Source organism: Morone saxatilis, unplaced genomic scaffold (assembly GCF_004916995.1).
Source record: "Morone saxatilis isolate NCDOM2014 unplaced genomic scaffold, NCSU_SB_2.0 Contig5, whole genome shotgun sequence".
Lineage (NCBI taxonomy): Eukaryota > Metazoa > Chordata > Actinopteri > Moronidae > Morone > Morone saxatilis.
In genome coordinates, this window is record NW_023340095.1 from 8,895,241 (window position 1) to 8,905,237 (window position 9,997).

Sequence of the window (9,997 nt, forward strand, 5' to 3'; positions counted from 1 at the left end):
TCCACACAACAAATCAGAGACTAAGAATTCAGTAAAACTCTTATTCTTGTCCTGAGAAATCGGTGATCTGATTTGAAGTTTGCAGCATCTACGTGAAGGAAAATGAAAGCAGTTGAAACATAATTTCACATAATACAGTACTATAAGTTATACTCACAGAACTAGTGGTGAATAATCTTTAGGTATGTTCTACATGTTGCTCTTGGTTAGATATATAGACACACCACAGGTGGAGGTAATAGGAGGGGTCTTTTATGTTCTCTGACTCTGGACATGTCGTCATAGTTTCAAATGTTACAAACATCCACGGTCCCCAGACAACCCTGTCTCCTAAAATACAAAATTGTTTTCTAAATTACGTTGTTTTTTCATGTTCAAAATCAAAGTTTCTTTGAGTGAATGAAACACTACATTTATGTAACACGCTGGATCCTCGAGGAGGTGGATCTGCGTCCAGACTACGCTCTCTGGTTAGGTTTAGGCAACAAAAGCACTTTGGTTAAAGTTAGGGAAAGATTGTGATTGCAGTTAAAGGTCCAGTGTGTAACATTTAGGAGGCTCTATTAGCAGAAATGGAACATAATATTTATAGGTATGTTTTCATTAGTGTATAATCACCTGAATATAGGAATCGTTGTGTTTGTGAATCAGCCGTCTTGAGTCTGAGGGTGAAGTAAATAACACTGATTATCTTGTTATCGTGGCTCCTGTCAGTAGCTGGGTTATATCAGGCAGCAAGTGAACATGAACATTTTGTCCTCAAAGTTGATGTGTTAGAAGCAGGAAAAATGGGCAACTTGAGGATTTGAGCAACTTTGATAAGGGCCACATTTCCACTTTCTGTGGAGGCCGGCCGTGTTGAGCCACCATGTTTCTACAGTAGCCCAGAACAGACAAACCAAACAGTGGCTCTATACTTTTGCCAATGTAGATTCTCCTTTGTGCTTGGAAGGGGAGGGTGAAGCGAGGGAGTTGCTATCTGCAACTAGATCCATAAACACAACACAAAGTGGAGGTGATTGGAGGAGTTAGAACATAATCATTTTAGGATGAGGATTTATTACCTCCCCATAATCCATTTTAAGATTGGAGGCGAAGTAATTTACACCTATAAATATTATATTTCCTTTCTGCCACAAGATCCTTCTAAATATTGCACACTGGACCTTTAAACATCATTTGTGTAATTATTATTTGAGTCAGAGTTGTCTTTTGATGCTCTAGTGTGTTTTTACATACACATAAGACATTTTGAATATATTTCTTAAAGGGAGTTTGGTTTAATATTTCCCTGGGTGCAGAGAGCTTTGTTGAACTCAAACTGTTTGATTATTTTTTAACGTTTTGTTGATATTAAAGTTGAGGCAAAAAACCTGTAAATGCCATCATCAGGAAAACTGTTTTGTCTGGACCTGTGCCAGAGGGAGAGGGGGACACTGATGCAGCTACAGATCCTACAGAAACCACCTGGCAAAGCAAAACTTGTGTAATGCCAAAGCTGAACAATTTCAAATTCACACAGTATTTAAATAACTCGAGCCAAGCCAATATGTTTTTAATTTCTTTATATTTAGACTCAATCTTAAGTATGGCTGTGGCTGGTGGTGAGGAGGTCCCGGTTTAGTTTTAGTATTGTTTTTCACTTTTCAAGTATATACTTGGTGATGTGGTGATAATAATAATATATATATATATATCCACACATAGAGATACGCATATACTGAAATGTGTGATTTATATTTCATGTGTGGTTTTTCATCTGAGGACTTAACTTTATTTCGTCATCTCACAATCTGATCGCATCGCTGATTTCTATGTGTCTGAATAACTTTGTGAGAACTCTATGTGGGTGAAAGGATGTGTAGAAATGCACAACTTTTTCTGCATATAATGTCTCTATAAATCCCGGCCTTTGCAAAGAAGTATGTGTAAGTAATGTACGCACATTTCACTGCTGTTTTGGCAACTTTTTTGCACGTCTTTACAAGTCAGGCCCCAGATAATTCCTTTCTTCTGCTATTCTAGAAAAGGTCATTCATGGTTTTATCTCCTCAGTCTTGACTATTGCGAGTCTCAGCTTCACTAAAGAGTTAAGGTTACGCCTATTTTTTCTGTGAGCTGCATGCAGTTCCCAGCAAAAATAGACAGTGAAAAGGGTCTGTTCCTAGTCATGTCGACATTATACCAACAACATATACAGCTTTCACTGCAGTTTCAGTCTATATCTGTAGAATATGTCATAGACATAATATAATATATTAATTTAAAAATATTTTTTAAAGCTCAACATATCCTGTATCTGTTTCATATTAAAAGCTCTTTTGCATTTCTGTGTACAGTATCATTTGTTAACAAGGTTTTTATTTGATTGTGTTTATCACTTTATTAGTCAAACTCATGCATCCTATGTGGACCAACTGTTATACCTGATTTTAAGATTTTACTGCTTGTTTTTAAAGCCATGAATGGTCAACTTGTCACTAATGGTTACCGGGCCTTCGCTGTCTGGGCCCCTCAGCTGTACTCCATGCCTGAGGATCTCAGAAAGGCAAACTCAGTATCCACTTTCAAATGTCTTCTTAAAATTTACAACTATATTATGGCTTTTTTAGATTGTATCTACTTTTATTTGTTATGTTTATTGTAAAGTACTTTGTAACTTTGTTTTGGAAGGTGCCATATAAATACAGTTATTATTATTAGTATTATTATTGTTAGCTTCTTTGATCTAAAAGTCTAGTAGTCATGCCAGCTAGGAATCTGTCCCAGGCCCAGTTACATTTGCTATAACATATTGCTGCTTAAGTATAAATGTAGTACCCATATTGCAATTATAAAGCTATTTTTTTCTGACTGAAACAAGCCGTAACAGGAGGCAGACATGCTGCAGCTCACTATGTAATCACTATGTAATGTTTATTGAAGCCCAAAATATGTAGCATTTAGTAGATTTCTATTAATAAAATCTACTAAAAGCCTTATGTGGCTGAGAATTAGTCTACAGCCGTGATCTGGGAGACTTGTAGGCACTTTAGTATTTACTTGTAAAGAAATGGAAAGTACAGGTCAGAATCAGAAAAAAGTTAAATAAATATAATGTGGATAAGTTAAATGTCTTACAGAGATTTCATTTACTATAATGAAGAATACTTGCTTTGTGTTATTTAACCTCAATGTGTAGACATCAAATCCTAAGGTAAAGAGTTAAAGGGTCGGTGTGTGGGATGTAACATTTAATTAAAAATAGATACTCAACATTAGTAACCTAATAAATTACAATTCACATGAATCTCAACTGAAAACAAAGTGTGCACTTTTATAAATTCATCTTATAAGAAATGGTTGCATGCTCACCACACATTTCACTTCACAGACTGTGCCATGAAGTCTATTGCCACAATATTATAGTCACACTACATTTAAAGAGATATTTTCAATGGTAAAATCTTCACAATGTGTCTTCTAATTTCTGGTAATTTAAGGCCATACATAAGAGGATTCAGAAACGGAGGAATGATAACAAACTCTAGTGACAGAATTATAGCCACAAATGGATTTATCTCATCAAGATTTTGTCGGTTCATGGCAGTGTCACTAAATGATGTGATGGAATAAATCACACATGACATTACATGTGGAAGACAACTGTGAAATACTTTCCCCCTGACCTCTGATGACTTTTTCCAACAAGCAACAACAATTCTCAGATACGTGTACAAAATAAAACCAAACGGAAGGAAGGCTGCAATTATGGCTGCCAATGTAGCAGCAATACTGTTAACAGCATTGTTAACACATGATAATTTTACAATATTCCAGCTGGCACAGTATACCCTCTGTATATTGTTACCACATAGTGGAAGCCTGACAATCATATTAACAGCTATTGTAAGGTTACAGGTTGGACAGATCCAAGCAAAAAATACCAATTTATGGACAGTTTTAGAGTTGATCTTACTGTGATAGTGTAAAGGATGACAAACAGCAACATATCGATCATATGCCATAATGCTCAGAATAGTCACTTCATAGGAAGCATATGTGTAAATAACATAGATCTGAGTGAAACAAGCAGGACGTGCTATTAAATGATTATCAGAGAGAAGGTCCATGAGGAATCTGGGGAAGAAACCAGACGATCCATACAGAGAGTTGACAGATAACAAGGCAATAAAAATATACATAGGCTCATGTAGGGCACGCTCACTTAATATTGTCCATATCATGAGAAGATTTGCAAACATAATAAAGCTGTAGAGCAGGAGGCAAAAGACAAAGGCCACATAACTGTAGTGTCCAATTTTCATGAACATGGTTAGGTTCAAGTAAAAAGAGAGAGTGCTGTTCTCCATTTTCTGAATCAAAAGGATCTCACAAGTCACTATGTCTGTTCTTGTACAACCTCTTATCACTGTTTTACAAAATCAGAAATCTTAATAAACCGAACAGGCAGCATCATTGAACATTCTGGAAAAGAACATCAATAAACTGGCTCTGGTGAGATCTGTACAAACATAAATACAACTCTGGGCTGTGGGAGGTGTTCAACATATTTTATCTTCTCCAATATGGTAGATGTCAACAGGAGAATTTGGAAACTTCCCCCAAATGCATGTTAAAGTTTCTGATGAAACATTTGTTGTTCAAGATTTATAGTCATGTGACACTTGCCCCCAGGAATTCAACACAGAGGGGAGAAATCTCAGAATAGAACGTGTTAATGGATTTGGGTATGCAGCAGACTCTATCTTAGCCTACTGCACAAAAGAGATCCCTATCGACTCAACTGTATTCAACCATGCCTCCTCCCCAAAGTACCCAGGTCCCTCTCCCATACACATAGACTGTAATGTTACATTAAAGTTGAAAGTTTTATTGCAGTGAAACAGTAACAAAAATGAGGAAATAGCAAAAGCTATTGGTAAAATTTTAGATTGTTGATGAAGGGTCTAATCTGCAGAAAGCCATGAAATGTTTAGATGGTATGCCGTATTTGACTTTGAGTTGTTCAAATTATAATAATTTCAACTGTTCAAACAATTACCTAATAATCCTAATACTTTAGTTATACCAATAATGAAATATGTTCTTCCCTATTCCGGGGGGGAAGGCTTTGTTTTGTGTTATGGGGTGCAGGACTGATTGACCTCCTTCCAGTGAACTTTACAATATTTTTCCAGATTTTGATTGTATCATAATTGGACTGCTTTTGACCTCGGTTGGAAGCAAGGTACTGTCACTGATTACCAGGCTGAGTAAAGACAGAGAAGAGTGTCGGCAAGCATCAACATGGATCTCTCGCCAAGAATAAAAAGAGTGCCTCAGCCAGCCTGAATCTACACATGCATGGCCGTGCCCAGGTATAAAACAAGAAATTTGGCATTGCAAGGCCCCCTCTCTTTTGGCAGTTGTCTTACATTTGAGACATGTTTTTTTTCCCTGTGCCAAACTTCTAAATACTTTAGGCCAGCTGACAGTCTTGCCTGGGCCGGGGACGAGATAATCTTAGATGGGCCCAGATATCTCCTTTTCCCTTGCTCTTCCTCTCCTGTTCCCTTCTTCTCCTCTGCTCTTTCTCTCCTGTTCCTCTCCTCTGCTCTTCCTCTCCTCTGATCTTCCTCTCCTGTTCCTCTCCTCTGCTCTTCCTCTCCTGTTCCTCTCCTCCTCTGGACGTTAACATTAGAGCTGGCCTGTTGCTGGCTGCGCTGTTTCTTACCTTGCTCTACGTTGACTTTACTAGTTCCAGCTTCACCGTCACCACCTTTTTTTAAATATTTGTTTAGAAAATCTCTAAGGCCTTAATTTTCTTCTCTCTTCTTCTCTTTTCCTTTCCTTTTCTGAGCTACCGGACTTGTGCTGACCCGGACATTTGAGCATACTGAATTTTCAAATGATCAACATCAAATTTTTTGGTCAAAAAAAACAGTGGCCAATACCATTTTTTGTGTTGGGGGTGGGGGGGTTATTGGCCACTATTGTCGAAGGACAATTTAGGAAGATAAACTAAATAAATAAGCTTTTATTATATCAATATTAATATTTTTCCACAAATAGGCTACTTTTAAATGTTTTTAAAACATTATTCCATAATTTATATGAGCCCCCCCCCCCCTCCGAATTTCAGTTTTTGTATCGATGTGGTTTCAAGTAGCTTCAAGAACCCTAAATTGATGCAGCTGGGTCAGTGGGTTTAATGTGATGGGAAACTTTAAGATAATTGTTGTTGAAAGTCTGTTGAAGCTTATTTTGATATTCTGCATAACCTATACGTGTTATAAATGTTCCACATCTTTATTACATTTTGAATTTTATTTCATACCATTTAAACTTCAATGAACAATTATAACCTCATGCTAACAATGATGGCCTTACAATTATGTTCAGTGGTGCAGGATGGTTACAGGAATGTTGTTATGTAGTGCCAAATTTATGCAATATTCAAGTAATGATTAAAGGAATTATTTTAGCTTGTCAGCATTCAACTGCAATTTTCTACAGAAAATAGCATTTGCTATCGTTAATCTGGTCCGCTGATATAACTGAACTGTATCAAAATAACTGGTTCCAGTGGGTAGTAAGACTGAGGGTATACTATGGTTAGAGAGCTTGTTTGTGTGAATTTAGTGCTAGTCCTGGCTCTTCCAGAGTGGTAGTTGTTTCAATTAATTATTAATTAATGAAACAACACCCTCCTGGAGAGCCAGGACAGCACTAATTCACACAAACAAGGCTCTTCTAACCAAGTATACCTCAGTCTTACTTACCCACTGAAACCAGAATTAATATTGATACAGTTCAGTATATAAGCGGACAGATTTAACGACTAGCAATAATGCATTTCCTGTAGAAAATGCAAGTTGAATGCTGACAGCTAAAATAATTCCCTTATATCATTACCTGAAATTTGCATAAAAATTTGCACTACAGAACAACATGCCCTGTAACCACTGCACCAGCTTGAACATAATGTTGTAGCCATCATTGTTGCATGAGGTTTTAAATGTCAGTTGAGTTTAAGTATTAATATAAATGTCATAATGTATGAAAGATTTTGTGGAAATTTTTAATACACGTGGTTATGCATGATATCTAAATTTAAGTTCACGACTTTCACCACTAATTGATCTTAAAGCTTTTCCATACGATTAAACAACTGACCCAGGCCCTGCATCCAATTTAGGTTCTTGAACCTACTTGAACACACTCGATAACTGATCGGGGGGGGGGGGGGCTCATATAATTATGGAATATATGTTTTGTAAAATACATTTTAAGAATAGGCCTTATTTGTGGAAAAATATGTAAATATGTTATGAGTATAAATAAAGCTTTTTATTTTAGATTGCCTTTCTCCCTAATTGTCCTTGAAATAGTGGCCAAGAACCCCCCCACCCCAACACAAAAATCGGATATTGGCCACTGAACCAAATATTTGATTGTTGTAAATTTGAAAGTCTCTAGTATTGCTCAAAATGTCCGGTCAGTTCACCCAAGTCCGTGCTCAGAATAGGAACCGAACAAGGACGAAGATAAGAGAAGAGAACAATTATTAGAGGCCTTAGAGATTGTTCTAAAACAAATACCTAATTATACTTTTATTTTGAATTTTTTTTTTTTTTTTCATTTATCCCCATTTTTTAAAAAAGGATGGTGAGGTATGAATGACATGTCATAGATAAAAGTCACGTCTAGAGCATAGTTTACAGAAACGCGCAGCCGAACAGGCCAGCTCATAATGTTAACGCATCCAGTAGTAGGACCAAAGGAACAGGAGAGGAACTAAAAGCAGAGAAAGAGAACAGGAAAAGGAAGAGCAGAAGATGAGGAAAGAGCAGCTGGAGAGGAACAGGAGAGAAAGAGCAGAGGAGAAGAAGGAACAGGAAGCAGGAAGAGCAAGGGAAAAGGAATATCGTCTGCGGCCCCATCTAAACAGATTATCTCGCCCCCAGGCCCAGGCAATGACTGTCAGCTGGCCTAAATAGTATTTAGAAGTTTGGCAGCAGGGAAAAAACATGTCTCCAAATAGTAAGACAACTGCCCAAAAAGAGAGGGGGCCTTGCGCAATGCCAATTTCCTTGTTTTATTACTGGGCACGGCCATTGCTGTTGAATTAACAGGCCTTTTTGGGGGCCCCCTTTTTAAAAAAAAAGGGCACTCTTTTTAATTCCTTGGCGAGGAAGATCCCATGATTGATGCTTGCCGCAACTCTTCTCTGTCTTTACTCAGCCTGGTAAATCAGTGACAGTACCCGTTGCTTCAACCGAGGTCAAAGACAGTCATTATGATACAATCAAATCTGGAAAATATTTACAGTCGTTCACTGGAAGGAGGTCAATCAGTCTGCACCCATAACACAAAACAAAGCCTATTCCCCCAACGGAATAGGGAAGAAACATTTTTCATTATTGGTAATAACAACTAAAGTATATAGGATTACTTAGGTAATTGTTCTGAATACGTTGAGAATTATTTATATATATATGAACAACCTCAAAGTCAAAATACGGCATAACTAACCTAATCTAATACATTATCATGGCTTCTGCAGTATTAGACCCTTCATCAACAATCTTAAATTTTTTACCAATAGCTTTGCTTTATCTCCATTTTTGTTACTGTTTCAGCTGCAATAAAATCTCCTTCAAGCTTTAATGTTAAATGTACAAGTCTATGTGTATGGGAGAGGGACCTGGGTACTTTGGGGAGAGGCATGGTTGACATACAGTTGAAGTCGATAAGGGATCTCATTTTGTGCAGTAAGGCTATAGTTAAGAGCCTCTGCATACCCAAATCATTAACACGATTCTATGTCTGAGATTTCTCCCCCTCTGTGTTTGAAATTCCTGGGGCCAAGTGTCACATTCGACTATAATCTTGATACAACAATATGTTTACATTCAGAAACTTTAAATGCATTTGGGGGAAGGTTCTCCAAATTCTCCTGTTGACATCTACATATTGGAGAGATAAACATATGCTTGAACCCCTCCCAGCAGCCCAAGAGTCCTGTATTTATGTTTGGTACAGATCTTCTACCAGAGCCAGTGTTATTGTCGTTCTTTTCCAGAATGCTTCAATGATGCCCTGTCCTGTTCGGTTTATTAACGCTTTCTGATTTTGTAAATACAGTGATAAGAGGTTGACAATGAACAGATCATAGTCGACCTTTGTTGACGATCCTTCCTTGATTCAGAAATGAGAACAGCCACTCTTCTTTACTTGAACTCTAACCATTGTTCATGAAAATTGGATCACTACAGTTATGTGGCCTTTGTCCTTTTTGCCTCCTGCCTCTACAGCTTTATCTATGTTTCAAATCTTCTCATGTATTATGTGATCCAATAATTAAGTGAGCTGTGCCTACAATGAGCCTTATGTATATTTTATTGCCTTGGTTTATCTGTAACTCTCTGTATTCCGGATCCGCTCCTTAGGTTTCTTCCCCCAGATTCACCTCATGCCGATCCTTCTCTCCTGATACCCATCATCTCTCTTCTGTGTTTCTACAGGATCTATGTTTATTACAATATGCCTATGATAGTGATCTATTCTGAGCATTATGGCATATGTATCGGAGTTGCTTTGCTGTTTGTCATCCTTTAACACTATCATAGTAACGATCTAACTCATAAAACTGTCCATAAATTGGTATTTTTGCTCGGATCTGTCCAACCTGTACCTTTACAACTAGCTGTTTAATTGACCTTGTCAGGCTTCCACTATGTGGGTTACACATATACAGAGGGTACATACTTGTGCCCAGCTTGGAATCATTGCTATAAACTTACATGCTGTTAACCCAATCTGCTTTAATCAGTACTTGCATGTACTTGCAGCCATAACATGCAGCTTCCTCTCCGTTTGTTCTTATTTTGTACACCTATTTCTGCGAATTGTTGTTTGCTTGTTGGAACAAGTCCTCAGATGGTCAGGGGAAAGTTATTTCACAGTTGTCTTCCACATTTGTATACTGTCATGTGTGATTTTTATTCCTATC

General features: G+C 37.4%; 1 protein-coding gene across 1 annotated transcript; it reads right to left on the reverse strand.

Annotated features, from left to right (window-relative positions):
• Positions 1-3,419: 3,419 nt before the first annotated feature.
• On the reverse strand, positions 3,420-4,352 carry LOC118339309 (olfactory receptor 10A3-like). The gene has a single exon (XM_035676888.1). It carries the CDS (start codon positions 4,350-4,352, stop codon positions 3,420-3,422), a length of 933 nt encoding a protein of 310 aa, XP_035532781.1.
• Positions 4,353-9,997: the final 5,645 nt, after the last annotated feature.

Bases quoted from the DNA above. Each gene is read 5' to 3' on its own strand.
- LOC118339309 (XM_035676888.1), bottom strand. From the start codon at position 4,352: ATGGAGAACAGCACTCTCTCTTTTTACTTGAACCTAACCATGTTCATG.